At 42.8% G+C, this 16,868-nt stretch overlaps 2 protein-coding genes across 2 annotated transcripts in view; one reads left to right on the top strand and one right to left on the bottom strand.

The window, feature by feature from the left end:
* Window positions 1-138: 138 nt before the first annotated feature.
* Window positions 139-4,326, top strand: fam210aa (family with sequence similarity 210 member Aa). Its single transcript, XM_029649404.2, has 5 exons — window positions 139-252; window positions 1,055-1,092; window positions 1,302-1,710; window positions 3,243-3,354; window positions 3,503-4,326. The coding sequence occupies exons 3-5, from the start codon at window positions 1,331-1,333 to the stop codon at window positions 3,800-3,802; spliced, it is 792 nt and encodes a 263-aa protein (XP_029505264.1). The 5' UTR covers window positions 139-252; window positions 1,055-1,092; window positions 1,302-1,330; the 3' UTR covers window positions 3,803-4,326.
* An 8,404-nt stretch (window positions 4,327-12,730) lies between these two features.
* Window positions 12,731-16,868, bottom strand: part of seh1l (SEH1-like (S. cerevisiae)) — a 91,339-nt gene continuing 87,201 nt past the window's right edge. The window contains exon 10 of the transcript XR_010464254.1: window positions 12,731-13,657. The gene's annotated coding sequence lies outside the window, so the exon portion shown is untranslated. The remainder of the gene's footprint in view (window positions 13,658-16,868) is intronic.

The following is a 16,868-nucleotide window of genomic DNA, read 5'->3' as shown; positions in this document are numbered from 1 at the left end:
TCAAAATGCTTTCATTGTGTTTTGTGTGATCAAGTGATGCTTTCAATTTTTGTAGAAAACGCAACAAACGTCAGTGGCGCGTTTGGTGGTGCAGAGCTGCCGGATGTCTGGGCTACTCTTCCCACAAATCCTTGCGGGCCTATCACTTGACGTAATATTTATGCGACGTGAGGATTTTCTGCTGAATGCCAGAAGGACAAATCGAAACTTTAGCCTGGGTTGAAAGAACGAAACACCATGTCGGATTGTCAAGTACGTTCATTTAAATATACGATGATACATGTACGTTTTGTTGGTGGCTTACATTGTGTGTTGCCATCAACGTTGTGCGATGTTTGGGGCCTCCCGAGTGGCACAGCGGTCTAAGGTACTAGACCTCTCAGTGCTAGAGGCGTCACTTCAGATCCTGGTTCGATCCTGGGCTGTATCACAACCGATCGTGACCGGGAGTCCCATAGGACATAGCACAATTGGCCCAGCGTCGTCCGCGTTATGGGAGGGGTTGGCCCGGGTAGGCCTTCATTGTAAATAATAATTAGTGCTTAACTGGCTTGCCTAGTTAAATAAAGGTTAAATGAAATTAAAATGTTGCTAACTAACCCCTACGGCTAGTTAGCCAACGACGTGCGTACCTCGATCATTGAGTTTTGGTACACAAGTCCAATGGAATGCTGCGTTCGTCTTGCAGTATTGGGTTGCAGAAGCAATTGCAGTGCGTTCTGTGAAATCGGACGTATGCATCCACTTGTAGGCGTAGACCTGAACAGAAATCGTAGAAAATGGTGAATGATGAACTGTTGTTGCACAAATATCCACGAACAAGTGGATTACATAATGGAAAAAAGTTTGATTGCAGAATTGATCAAGGTGTTGCTTATCTTTAAACTATTAATGCAATCCATGCTTTGATTTGTGTAGCGATCAGCGAGCTAGCTACATGAAATTGTGGTTCAATACCTAGATATATGTTCATTGAACATGAGTGAGTGATAGAACATTGAGTTGGATGGTTATCCTAGATAACTAGCTTAAGTTTGCTTGTCTTCCATTTCAGCAACTGGATCAACTTTACTGAACCGTTATTCAACTAAGGTAGCTATGGCATTGTTCTGTTGTACACATTCAACATGCACCAAGTATTACACTAGTCGCGTTAATGTCATCCATTGTTGAGAAAAAATATAACTTTTCTGATCACATCAATAATGATTGGTTTTTAGCTATGTTGTTGAATAAAACGTGTGAATACAAAAACGATCATTGGAACCAAGTGTCTAATATAGTGTGTTGTTTTGCTACAGAGGGTGGACTTGGCAGCAACAGTAAGAAGATGCAGCATCTCTTTAACCAGAGAGCATTGTGGCAATCAGCTGCCCTGCGCTCCATGCTTCTGGGCCCAGTTACCGTGCAGCCGTCCACTATCTTGGGTCCACGGATGGCCTCCTACTTCCTCAGGAACTCTTGTCTCATCCCCAGCCCACGCTGGGTGAGCACATCAGGAGCAGTGTGGACCACAGCACCCCGTAAGTCCACCACGGAAGAAGGCCATAGCCAGGCTGACCCAGGCCAGGAGGATATCCTGGGGGACCAGTCCATTGGGCTGGTCCAGAGGTTTAGGAGGACTCTAAAGCAGTATGGGAAGGTCATGATTCCCCTTCACCTCATCACCTCCTCCATGTGGTTCGGGGCGTTTTACTATGCTGCCATGCAGTAAGTTTGATTTTATCTTTATCTATGTAGGGAAGTCCCAATGTCTCTTTTGCAAGGGAAAAGTATCTGTAACACAAAAATGCAGCATGAAATACAAAGTACATAATAAGGACAGACAGTTCTACGCTGCAGAAAGTTACGAGTAATAAAGTTGTACAGCAATATCAAAATATTACCGTAATTTCCGGACTATAAGCCGCTACTTTATTCCCACGCTTTGAACCTCGCGGTTTATACAATGACGCGGCTAATTTATGGATTTTTCCCGCTTTCACAAGATTCATGCCGCCAAAAAAACTGAGCACCGTCACATAATGTGACGTAAATCGAGCGCGCTCAAAACTTCCCATCATTCTGATTCAAGTAGTAATTTTGTCACCCTCACATCATGGCAAAGACACGGAGAAATGCATATGATGCAGCTTTCAAGTTGAAGACGATCGATCTGGCTGTTGGAAAAGGAAATAGAGCTGCTGCACGGGAGCTTGGCCTTAATGAGTCGATGATAAGACGTTGGAAAGCAGCGTGAGGAACTGACTCAGTGCAAAAAGACAACAAACCTTTCAGAGGGAAGAAAAGCAGATGGCCCAAAGTATTTGCAGCCACTTGACATCAGTGTAAATCGTGCATTTAAGGTGGCGCTCCTTGTTCAGTGGGAGGCTTGGATGACAAGTGGGGAGAAATCCTTCACTAAAACGGGCCGCATGCGAAGAGCAACTTATGGTCAAGTCTGCCAGTGGGTCCTGACAACGTGGAGTATTGTCAAAAAATCCACTATCAACGGGTTTCGAAAGGCTGGACTGCTGCATGTTGAAGGGGCAGCATGAGCTCAGCGGGGTATTTGCCTCCGGATGAAAGTGACGAGAGCGACAATGAAAACGATCCAACATCAGATGAAGCAATTCTGAGGCTATTCAACTCCGACACCGAAGGAGATGGCTTCAGTGGTTTCAGTGCACAGGAGGAGGAAGATAGTGACCAATGACTTTCTTGGTAGGCCACTGTTTAATTTTTGTTACAAGCCGTGTTTCGTTTAAAGGCTGTGTAAAGTTAAATTGTTTCAATGTACCGGTAGGCACCTGCGGCTTATAGACATGTGCGGCTTATTTATGTACAAAATACATATTTTTGAATAATTCAGCGGGTGCGGTTTATATTCAGGTGCGCTTAATAGTCCAGCAATTACGGTACTTTGCAAACTGAAATGAGAGGAAGGGACAAAGACATAAACATTCATGTACAATGTGAGATGTTTTTCTGAGTCTGTTTCTGTTACTCCTCTACATTTGGGCATTAGTGATCATGGGCTTTTCTCCATCCCCTGGTCAACCTGAGGTCACTGGCTGACACAGGCACAGCTGAGTCTCATTTAGATAGACAACCCTGATTGTTTAATCAGAACGGTGTACGCCTGGCCTGCTTTATTTAGGCTCAGACTAGGCTGGGCCCAGTGATGGTCATTATTTTAGTTGTTGACACTTGACTGACTTGATGTGTCATGGAAAATTAACCATATTAAATGAACCATTTAGGGGTATAAATGTGGTTCCGTTTCTGGAGTATGTTGGATTCCCAGAGAAGCTTGTTAAGCTGTTGGAGCATTCCCAGAGTGGCTATGCACTGACTGCGTATGCCATGTACAAGGTAAGAATGCTCATCTCATTACACGTTTGGACAGCATGTTGAACTATGGCAGTTCTTTTGAGTGTTGGCCCAGAGCTAAATCACCACATTCATCTAAACACATCATACAAATCACATTAACCACAATGTCCATGTTGTTTATTGCCAGATTGCCACCCCAGCCAGGTACACCGTGACATTAGGGGGGACATCCCTCTCGATCAGGTACCTCCGTAAACATGGCCACATGACCACCCCACCGCCTGTTAAGGAGTATCTGCAGGACAAGATGGAGGAGACCAGGGGACGCCTCTCTGAGAAGATGGAGGAGACCAAGGACAGGTTCTCTGAGAAGATGGAAGAGACCAGAGATCGTCTGTCGGGGAGGATTGGGGATAACAAGGACAAGTTGGCAGAGAAACTCCAAGAGACCAAAGACAAAGTGTCTTTCAGAAAGAAGCCGGAGTAGATACCATGTTAATTCCTGGATATAATGAAGTATATGTTCATATGGCCACTATAGCCCTTCAAAAGGATGGGTGGACACATCGCCCTAAACTGACTTCATCAGACACCACATACACATAACATCTAAGCATTTCTCTTCTCACCTCCACGTCTGCTTGACTGCAAATAGCAAAGGTTACAATGGATCTGGTAAGTAAGGAGAAAAATAGTTATATGAAGTTTAAAAGTAGGAAAAATTACATATGTTGAAAAATGGGTGCTATATTTTCTGGGAAATATTTGGATGAAGGAGTGATTCCAGAAGAACATGGTATGTGTGGTAGAAGAGTGGGCTTTGAATTGTTTCACTGCAGAAGTAGACTATTTAACACTTAATGTCCCCAGTCAGTCACAACCACAACATTCACACTGTTACAAGAAGGTTATAGTTGTTTTTACAACGTTATATTGAGAGATGTATCTGAAATATTAAAAAGTACTTGTCGTCCATTGGCTTTCCAATTAAAACTGAACTGTTCACAGTAAGATGTGCTGCATGGTTTTGTAGGTTTGATTTCAGCTGAAATACTCAAATATAGATGTGTTATTGGTACAGTCTTAACCATGTTGGTGACGTTTGGAGTAGGAAGCCTTAATGTCAAACTGATCTTTGCTTTTAGTACACCAACATTACATTCAAATCAAATATTATGTCACATGCTTCTTAAACAACAGATGTAGACTAACAGTGAAATAATAAGGAATAAATATGCATCAGCAACGATAACATGGTACTATACGGGGTACCAGTACTGAGTCAATGATAACTAGGTACTATACACTGGGTACCAGTACTGAGTCACTGATAACATGGTACTATACACTGGGTACCAGTACTGAGTCACTGATAACATGGTACTATACACTGGGTACCAGTACTGAGTCAATGATAACATGGTACTATACGGGGTACCAGTACTGAGTCACTGATAACATGGTACTATACACTGGGTACCAGTACTGAGTCACTGATAACATGGTACTATACGGGGTACCAGTACTGAGTCACTGATAACATGGTACTATACGGGGTACCAGTACTGAGTCACTGATAACATGGTACTATACGGGGTACCAGTACTGAGTCACTGATAACATGGTACTATACGGGGTACCAGTACTGAGTCAATGATAACATGGTACTATACGGGGTACCAGTACTGAGTCAATGATACCATGGTACTATACGGGGTACCAGTACTGAGTCAATGATAACATGGCTATATATACGGGGTACCAGTACTGAGTCACTGATAACATGGTACTATACGGGGTACCAGTACTGAGTCAATGATAACATGGTACTATACGGGGTACCAGTACTGAGTCAATGATAACATGGCTATATATACGGGGTACCAGTACTGAGTCACTGATAACATGGTACTATACGGGGTACCAGTACTGAGTCAATGATAACATGGTACTATACGGGGTACCAGTACTGAGTCAATGATAACATGGCTATATATACTGGGTACCAGTACTGAGTCACTGATAACATGGCTGTATACACGGGGTACCAGTACTGAGTCACTGATAACATGGTACTATACGGGGTACCAGTACTGAGTCACTGATAACATGGTACTATACGGGGTACCAGTACTGAGTCAATGATAACATGGTACTATACGGGGTACCAGTACTGAGTCAATGATAACATGGTACTATACGGGGTACCAGTACTGAGTCAATGATAACATGGCTATATATACGGGGTACCAGTACTGAGTCACTGATAACATGGTACTATAAGGGGTACCAGTACTGAGTCAATGATAACATGGTACTATACGGGGTACCAGTACTGAGTCAATGATAACATGGCTATATATACGGGGTACCAGTACTGAGTCACTGATAACATGGTACTATACGGGGTACCAGTACTGAGTCAATGATAACATGGCTGTATACACAGTGTACCAGTACTGAGTCACTGATAACATGGCTGTATATACGGTGTACCAGTACTGAGTCAATAATAACTTGGTACTATACACAGTGTACCAGTACTGAGTCAATGATAACATGGCTGTATACACGGAGTACCAGTACTGAGTCAATGATAACATGGCTGTATACACAGTGTACCAGTACTGAGTCAATGATAACATGGCTATATACACGGTGTACCAGTACTGAGTCAATGATAACATGGCTGTATACACGGTGTACCAGTACTGAGTCAATGATAACATGGCTGTATACACGGTGTACCAGTACTGAGTCAATGATAACATGGCTGTATACACGGTGTACCAGTACTGAGTCACTGATAACATGGCTATATACACGGTGTACCAGTACTGAGTCAATGATAACATGGCTGTATACACGGAGTACCAGTACTGAGTCAATGATAACATGGCTGTATACACAGTGTACCAGTACTGAGTCAATGATAACATGGCTGTATACACGGGGTACCAGTACTGAGTCAATGATAACATGGTACTATACACAGGGTACCAGTACTGAGTCAATGATAACATGGCTGTATACACAGTGTACCAGTACTGAGTCAATGATAACATGGTACTATACACAGGGTACCAGTACGGAGTCAATGATAACATGGCTGTATACACGGTGTACCAGTACTGAGTCAATGATAACATGGTACTATACACAGGGTACCAGTACTGAGTCAATGATAACATGGCTGTACACACGGTGTACCAGTACTGAGTCAATAATAACATGGCTGTATACACAGTGTACCAGTACTGAGTCACTGATAACATGGCTGTATACACGGTGTACCAGTACTGAGTCAATGATAACATGGCTGTATACACGGAGTACCAGTACTGAGTCAATGATAACATGGCTGTATACACAGTGTACCAGTACTGAGTCAATGATAACATGGCTATATACACGGTGTACCAGTACTGAGTCAATGATAACATGGCTATATACACGGTGTACCAGTACTGAGTCAATGATAACATGGCTGTATACACGGTGTACCAGTACTGAGTCAATGATAACATGGCTGTATACACGGTGTACCAGTACTGAGTCAATGATAACATGGCTATATACACGGTGTACCAGTACTGAGTCAATGATAACATGGCTATATACACGGTGTACCAGTACTGAGTCAATGATAACATGGCTGTATACACGGTGTACCAGTACTGAGTCAATGATAACATGGCTGTATACACGGTGTACCAGTACTGAGTCAATGATAACATGGCTGTATACACGGTGTACCAGTACTGAGTCAATGATAACATGGCTGTATACACAGTGTACCAGTACTGAGTCAATGATAACATGGCTGTATACACGGTGTACCAGTACTGAGTCAATGATAACATGGCTGTATACACGGGGTACCAGTACTGAGTCAATGATAACATGGCTGTATACGGTGTACCAGTACTGAGTCAATGATAACATGGCTGTATACGGTGTACCAGTACTGAGTCACTGATAACATGGCTGTATACGGTGTACCAGTACTGAGTCACTGATAACATGGCTGTATACACGGTGTACCAGTACTGAGTCACTGATAACATGGCTGTATACACGGTGTACCAGTACTGAGTCAATGATAACATGGCTGTATACATGGTGTACCAGTACTGAGTCAATGATAACATGGCTATATACACGGTGTACCAGTACTGAGTCAATGATAACATGGCTGTACACACGGGGTACCAGTACTGAGTCAATGATAACATGGCTGTATACATGGTGTACCAGTACTGAGTCAATGATAACTTGGTACTATACACAGGGTACCAGTACTGAGTCAATGATAACATGGCTATATACACGGTGTACCAGTACTGAGTCACTGATAACATGGCTGTATACGGTGTACCAGTACTGAGTCAATGATAACTTGGTACTATACACAGGGTACCAGTACTGAGTCAATGATAACATGGCTGTATACGGTGTACCAGTACTGAGTCAATGATAACATGGCTATATACACGGTGTACCAGTACTGAGTCAATGATAACTTGGTACTATACACGGTGTACCAGTACTGAGTCAATGATAACATGGCTGTATACACGGTGTACCAGTACTGAGTCAATGATAACATGGCTATATACACGGTGTACCAGTACTGAGTCAATGATAACATGGTACTATACACAGGGTACCAGTACTGAGTCAATGATAACATGGCTGTATACGGTGTACCAGTACTGAGTCAATGATAACATGGCTATATACACGGTGTACCAGTACTGAGTCAATGATAACTTGGTACTATACACGGTGTACCAGTACTGAGTCAATGATAACATGGCTGTATACATGGTGTACCAGTACTGAGTCAATGATAACATGGCTATATACACGGTGTACCAGTACTGAGTCAATGATAACATGGCTGTACACACGGGGTACCAGTACTGAGTCAATGATAACATGGCTGTATACATGGTGTACCAGTACTGAGTCAATGATAACTTGGTACTATACACAGGGTACCAGTACTGAGTCAATGATAACATGGCTATATACACGGTGTACCAGTACTGAGTCACTGATAACATGGCTGTATACGGTGTACCAGTACTGAGTCAATGATAACTTGGTACTATACACAGGGTACCAGTACTGAGTCAATGATAACATGGCTGTATACGGTGTACCAGTACTGAGTCAATGATAACATGGCTATATACACGGTGTACCAGTACTGAGTCAATGATAACTTGGTACTATACACGGTGTACCAGTACTGAGTCAATGATAACATGGCTGTATACACGGTGTACCAGTACTGAGTCAATGATAACATGGCTATATACACGGTGTACCAGTACTGAGTCAATGATAACATGGTACTATACACAGGGTACCAGTACTGAGTCAATGATAACATGGCTGTATACGGTGTACCAGTACTGAGTCAATGATAACATGGCTATATACACGGTGTACCAGTACTGAGTCAATGATAACTTGGTACTATACACGGTGTACCAGTACTGAGTCAATGATAACATGGCTGTATACATGGTGTACCAGTACTGAGTCAATGATAACATGGCTATATACACGGTGTACCAGTACTGAGTCAATGATAACATGGCTGTACACACGGGGTACCAGTACTGAGTCAATGATAACATGGCTGTATACATGGTGTACCAGTACTGAGTCAATGATAACATGGTACTATACACAGGGTACCAGTACTGAGTCAATGATAACATGGCTGTATACACGGTGTACCAGTACTGAGTCAATGATAACTTGGTACTATACACAGGGTACCAGTACTGAGTCAATGATAACATGGCTATATACACGGTGTACCAGTACTGAGTCAATGATAACATAGCTGTATACACAGTGTACCAGTACTGAGTCAATGATAACATGGCTGTATACATGGTGTACCAGTACTGAGTCAATGATAACTTGGTACTATACACAGGGTACCAGTACTGAGTCAATGATAACATGGCTATATACACGGTGTACCAGTACTGAGTCACTGATAACATGGCTGTATACGGTGTACCAGTACTGAGTCAATGATAACTTGGTACTATACACAGGGTACCAGTACTGAGTCAATGATAACATGGCTGTATACGGTGTACCAGTACTGAGTCAATGATAACATGGCTATATACACGGTGTACCAGTACTGAGTCAATGATAACTTGGTACTATACACGGTGTACCAGTACTGAGTCAATGATAACATGGCTGTATACACGTGTACCAGTACTGAGTCAATGATAACATGGCTATATACACGGTGTACCAGTACTGAGTCAATGATAACATGGTACTATACACAGGGTACCAGTACTGAGTCAATGATAACATGGCTGTATACGTGTACCAGTACTGAGTCAATGATAACATGGCTATATACACGGTGTACCAGTACTGAGTCAATGATAACTTGGTACTATACACGGTGTACCAGTACTGAGTCAATGATAACATGGCTGTATACATGGTGTACCAGTACTGAGTCAATGATAACATGGCTATATACACGGTGTACCAGTACTGAGTCAATGATAACATGGCTGTACACACGGGGTACCAGTACTGAGTCAATGATAACATGGCTGTATACATGGTGTACCAGTACTGAGTCAATGATAACTTGGTACTATACACAGGGTACCAGTACTGAGTCAATGATAACATGGCTGTATACACGGTGTACCAGTACTGAGTCAATGATAACTTGGTACTATACACAGGGTACCAGTACTGAGTCAATGATAACATGGCTATATACACGGTGTACCAGTACTGAGTCAATGATAACATAGCTGTATACACAGTGTACCAGTACTGAGTCAATGATAACATAGCTGTATACACAGTGTACCAGTACTGAGTCAATGATAACATAGCTGTATACACAGTGTACCAGTACTGAGTCGATTTGCAAGGGTACGAGGTAATTGAGGTAGATATGTACATATAGGTAGGGATAAAGTGACGAGGCAACAGGATAGATCATAACCAGTAACAGCAGCGTATGTGATGAGTCAAGAGTTAGTGCAAAAAGTATCAACACAAATGTAAACACAACATGTGAAGTGTTGGTCCAATGTTTCATGAGCCGAAAAAAATCCCAGAAATGTTCTATACACACAAAAAGCTTATTTCTCTCAAATGTTGTGCACAAATATGTTTACATCCCTTTTAATTTGCATTTATCTTTTTCCAAGATAATCAATCCACCTGACAGGGTTGGCATATCAAGAAGTTGATTAATTAAGCTGCATGATCCTTACACAGCTGCACCTTGTGCTTGGGACAATAAAAGGCCACTCTAAAATGTAAGGATCTGTGCACAATTCCTAGAAGCTGAAACTGTCCCAGTTCTTTCATGGCCTGCATACTAACCTGTCATTTATAGCCAGCAGCATACCACCCTGCATACCACTGCTGGCTTGCTTCTGAAGCTAAGCAGGGTTGGTCCTGGTCAGTCCCTGGATGGGAGACCAGATGCTGCTGGAAGTGGTGTCGGAGGGCCAGTAGGAGGCACTCTTTCCTTTGGTCTAAAAAATATCCCAATACCCCAGGGCAGTGATTGGGGACACTGCTCTCTGTCGGGTGCTGTCTTTCGGATGGGATGTTAAACGGGGTGTCCTGGCTCTTTAAAGATCCCATGGCACTTATTGTAAGAGTAGGGGTGTTAACCCTGGTGTCCTGGCTAAATTCTCAAACCATCACGGTCACCTAATCATCCCTAGTTTCCAATCGGCTCATTCATCCCCTCCTGTAACTATTCCCCAGGTTGTTGCTGTAAATGAGAACGTGCTCTGTCAACTTACCTGGTAAAATAATGGATAAAAAATAAATAAAAAAAGTCACCAATTGAGCATGTGTGGGATGCTATGGATTGACATGTACAACAGCTTGTTCCAGTTTACGCCAATATCCAGCAACTTTGCACAGCCACTGAAGAGGAGTGGGACAATAGGCCACAATCAACAGCCTGATCAACTCTATGTGAAGGCCATGTGTCATGCTGCATGAGGCAAATGGTGGTCACACCAGATACTGACTGGTTTTCTGATCCACACCAGATGCTGACTGGTTTTCTGATCCATGTCCCTACCTTTTAATGTATCGGTAACCAACAGATGCTTATCTGTATTCCCAGTCATGTGAAATCCATAGATTAAGGGCCAAATGAATTTATTTAAATTGGCTGATTTCCTTATATGAACTGTAACTCAGTAAAACCTTTGAAATTGTTGAATGTTGCATTTATAATAACATGCCACTGACTTTGAATAAAGCCAGAGTTTATATGTATGCAGATGACTCAACACTAAACACATCAGCTACTACAGCGACTGAAATGACTGCAACACTCAACAAAGAGCTGCATTTAGTTTCAGAGTAGGTGGCAAGAAATAAATTAGCCCTAAATATTTCTAAAACTAAAAGCACTAAGCCCTAAATCTCAACTAAATCTTGTAATAAATAATGTGGAAATTGAGCGAGTTGAGATGACTAAACATATTGATGTAGTAGTAGCTAAGACAAGTTGAGATGACTAAACATATTGATGTAGTAGTAGCTAAGACAAGTTGAGATGACTAAACATATTGATGCAGTAGTAGCTAAGACAAGTTGAGATGACTAAACATATTGATGCAGTAGTAGCTAAGACAAGTTGAGGTGACTAAACATATTGATGCAGTAGTAGCTAAGACAAGTTGAGATGACTAAACATATTGATGCAGTAGTAGCTAAGACGGGGAGAAGTCTGTCCATAATAATAAAGCACTGCTCTGTCTTCTTATCAACAAGGCAGGTCCTACAGGCCCTAGTTTCTACCTTCTTAACAACACTATCAACAAGGCAGGTCCTACAGGCCCTAGTTTCTTCCTTCTTAACAACACTATCAACAAGGCAGGTCCTACAGGCCCTAGTTTCTACCTTCTTAACAACACTATCAACAAGGCAGGTCCTACAGGCCCTAGTTTCTACCTTCTTAACAACACTATCAACAAGGCAGGTCCTACAGGCTCTAGTTTCTACCTTCTTAACAACACTATTAACAAGGCAGGACCTACAGGCCCTAGTTTCTTCCTTCTTAACAGTACTATCAACAAGGCAGGTCCTACAGGCCCTAGTTTCTACCTTAACAACACTATCAACAAGGCAGGTCCTACAGGCCCTAGTTTCTTCCTTCTTAACAACACTATCAACAAGGCAGGTCCTACAGGCCCTAGTTTCTACCTTCTTAACAACACTATCAACAAGGCAGGTCCTACAGGCCCTAGTTTCTACCTTCTTAACAACACTATCAACAAGGCAGGTCCTACAGGCCCTAGTTTCTACCTTCTCAACAACACTATCAACAAGGCAGGTCCTACAGGCCCTAGTTTTGTTGCACCTGGACTACTGTTCAGTCGTGTGGTCAGGTGCCACAAAAAAGGAATTAGGAAAATTGCAATTGTCTCAGAACAGGGCAGCACGGCTGGCCCTTGGATGTGCACAGAGAGCGAATATTAATAATATCCATGTCAATCTCTCATGGCTCAAAGTGGAGGAGAGATTGACTTCATCACTAGTTTTATTTATGAGAGGTATTTTCATGTTGAATGCACTGAGCTGTCTGTCTAAACTACTGGCACACAGCTCAAACACCCATGCATATCCCACAAGACATGCCACAAGAGGTCTCTTCACAGTCCCCAAGTCCAGAACAGACTATGGAAGGCACACAGTACTACATAGAGCCATGACTACATGAAACTCTATTCCACATCAAGTAACTGACGCAAGCAGTAAAATTAGATTTACAAAAAACAGATAAAAACAAAAGAACCTTATGGAACAGCGGGGACTGTGAAGCAACACAAACACAGACACATGCATACACACACGATAACATACACACTATACACACATATGGATTTAGTACTGTAGATATGTGGTAGTGGTGGAGTAGGGGCCTGAGGGCACACAGGGTGTTGTGAAATCTGTGAATGTATTGTAATGTTTTTAAAATTGTATAAACTGCCTTAATTTTGCTGGACCCCAGGAAGAGTAGTTGCTGCTTTGGCAGCAGCTAGTTTGGATCCAGAATAAATACAAACGTTTGTTCAGTATGGATATTTAATTAGTTAACTAATAGCTACCCAGACTAACTATGTAGCAGTCTTATGGCTTGTGGGTTGAAGCTGGTCAGGGTCCTGTTGGTTCCAGACTTGGTGCATCGGTACTGCTTGCTGTGTGGTAGCAGAGAGAACAGTCTATGGTTTGGGGGTAGAAGCTGGTCAGGGTCCTGTTGGTTCCAGACAAGGTGCATCGGTACTGCTTGCTGTGCGGTAGCAGAGAGAACGGTCTGTCTATTTATTAGTTCCACATAGTTCATTGTTGTATCTGAGGATCTACAATAGTTACTGCACATATATATTCAACCACAAGGGTGTACTAATGATGCGAGATATGCGAGATAAAAATTAAAAATAAATACCAAATTGAGGGCTACTGAAATGATATCATTTCAGTGTAGATAAGGGAAGGGTAGGTTACATGACAGCCAGACAAGGCAGTGTATGAATCAAAAACATGTGCATATGAATGGAGTGAAGATTAGCCGTCTTCCTGATCTGTAAGGTAAGTAACAATAATGCGTCAAGCTGTTTTCTTTGCAATGTTTAAAGACATGGATTTGATGTTGTAATGTCAACAAGTTTACCCAGAAGTAGTTAGAAGCCATGTTTCAATTTGATTAGCTAAACAAAACTTGTTTAAACAGCGAAATTGTCACAGAAATCAGCCTTTTTTTTTGCATAGTGGGGATGAAAAGAATGAGCTCCAAAATTCAAGGTCATCTAGGTCATCACACCATTGCCATAGCAACGGACGCTAATAGTTGATCAAATCCCATTGTGATGCGGGTGGGGACTTTTTGGCTGAGGGGCATTATTTGGAATGATAGGCCAAATCATAGTCTGGCTGTGTGTTGACGGGTGTGGAAGGTACACTGTATATACAAAAGTATGTGGACATCCCTTCAAATGAGTGGATTCAGCTATTTCAGTCACATATATATATACATATATATATACATATACATATATACATATACACATATACATACATATACATATACACATATACACATATATATATATATAAAATCGAGCACACACCCATGCAATCTCCATAGACAAACATAGCCAGTTATGGTGGGGAAAAAATACAGACTTAAACCTGTACATTTCCACTTTGTGTTTTTCCTCTCTTGTTTCTGAGTAACTTAGTCACGTGGCTAAAGACAAAGGGTCGTCTGAGACCAGTTTTTGGCCCATCCTGTTCTTTTCGTTTCTTTCAGAAAAAGCTGTGTGGAGAAAAGAGAAGAGGCTAGCTTGAGCACCAGCGAGAATTCCATCAGCAGAAAGGAGCAACAAAACTGGCGTTATCACCTGTTTGTACGCTATGTTCCCATCATGATCTCGCACACCTGCTAAACTGACATGTTGACAAAGGTTATGAAAGCTGAGACCCAACTCTGTTCGTTGGGCTCTTAGCGCTGCACTGTTGAGTGATTGTTCGCCAGCTCCAGATTTGCACATCTTCTAATAAAAAGTTGTTTTGAGGAATCTGCAATCTCTTCCTTTTGGATAGAATTTCTACACCGCGGTAGAATGGCCTTACTGAAGAGCTCAGTGACTTTCAATGTGGTACTGTCATAGGATGCCACCTTTCCAACCAGTCAGTTTGTCACATTTCTGCCCTACTAGAGCTGCTCTGGTCAACTGTAAGCGCTTTTATTGTGAAGTGATAATGTCTCAGGCCAACAAAGGCTCAGCCGTGAAGTAGGCCACACAAGCTCACAGAACGGGACTGCTGAAGGGCATAAAAATCATCACTAAACACTCACAACTAAGTTCCAACATCAGCACAAGAACTGTTCCTCGGGAGCTTCGTGAAATGGGTTTCCATGGCTGAGCAGCCGCACACAAGCCTAAGATCACCATGTGCAATGCCAAGTGTCTTCTGGAGTGGTGTAAAGCTCGCCGCCATTGGACACTGGAGCAGTGGAAACACATTCTCTGGTGTGATGAATCTTTCGTCACCATCTGGCATTCCGATGGACGAATCATCTGGGTTTGGCGAACGCTACCTACCCCAATGCATAGTGCCAACTGTAAAGTTTGGTGGAGGAGGAATAAAGGTCTGGGGCTGTTTTTCATGGTTCGGGCCCCTTAGTTCCAGTGAAGGGAAATTTTAACACTACAGCATACAATGACATTCTAGACCATTCTGTGCTTCCAACTTTGTGGCAAAAGTTTGGAGAAGGCCCTTTCCTGTTTCAGCATGACAATGCCCCTGTGCACAAAGCGAGATCCATACAGAAATGGTTTGTCGAGATCGGTGTGGAAGAATTTGACTGGCCTGCACAGAGCCCTGACCTCAACTCCATCGAACACCTTTTGGATGAATTGAAAAGAAGACTGAGCCAGGCCTAATTTCCCAACATCAGAGATGGGAAGAGAGGGGAGGGAAAGAGGGCAAGGACCAATCAACCCACAAGACAAATCTTGAACCACTCAGACAAACAGTAACAGAATACAGCAGAAGATGGTGAATATGAGGAGAGAGTAGACACCATCAAGCATTCTCCTTAGCAAAATGTAATTAACACTTCTGTTACTAATTGTGGCATAATGCAGCGAAGTCATAGTGCAGTCACAGTGTGGTGGTGGTCTACAGAGTCATAGTGCAGTCACAGTGTGGTGGTGGAGTCGACAGAGTCATAGTGCAGTCACAGTGTGGTGGTGGAGTCTACAGAGTCATAGTGCAGTCACAGTGTGGTGGAGTCTACAGAGTCATAGTGCAGTCACAGTGTGGTGGTAGTCTTTAATGGGTCATAGTGCAGTCACAGTGTGGTGGTGGAGTCTACAGAGTCATAGTGCAGTCACAGTGTGGTGGTGGAGTCTACAGAGTCATAGTGCAGTCACAGTGTGGTGGTAGTCTACAGAGTCATAGTGCAGTCACAGTGTGGTGGTAGTCTTTAATGGGTCATAGTGCAGTCACAGTGTGGTGGTAGTCTTTAATGGGTCATAGTGCAGTCACAGTGTGGTGGTGGAGTCTACATAGTCATAGTGCAGTCACAGTGTGGTGGTGGAGTCTACAGAGTCATAGTGCAGTCACAGTGTGGTGGTGGAGTCTACAGAGTCATAGTGCAGTCACAGTGTGGTGGTGGAGTCTACAGAGTCATAGTGCAGTCACAGTGTGGTGGTGGAGTCTACAGAGTCATAGTGCAGTCACAGTGTGGTGGTGGAGTCTACAGACTCATAGTGCAGTCACAGTGTGGTGGTGGAGTCTACAGAGTCATAGTGCAGTCACAGTGTGGTGGTGGAGTCTACAGAGTCATAGTGCAGTCACAGTGTGGTGGTGGAGTCTACAGAGTCATAGTGCAGTCACAGTGTGGTGGTGGAGTCTACAGAGTCATAGTGCAGTCACAGTGTGGTGGTAGTCTACAGACTCATAGTGCAGTCACAGTGTGGTGGTAGTCTTTA

Source organism: Oncorhynchus nerka, linkage group LG7 (genome assembly GCF_034236695.1).
Source record: "Oncorhynchus nerka isolate Pitt River linkage group LG7, Oner_Uvic_2.0, whole genome shotgun sequence".
Classification (NCBI taxonomy): Eukaryota; Metazoa; Chordata; class Actinopteri; order Salmoniformes; family Salmonidae; genus Oncorhynchus; species Oncorhynchus nerka.
Note: the sequence above shows the minus strand (reverse complement) of the source record. Positions and strands in the feature narration are given on the sequence as shown.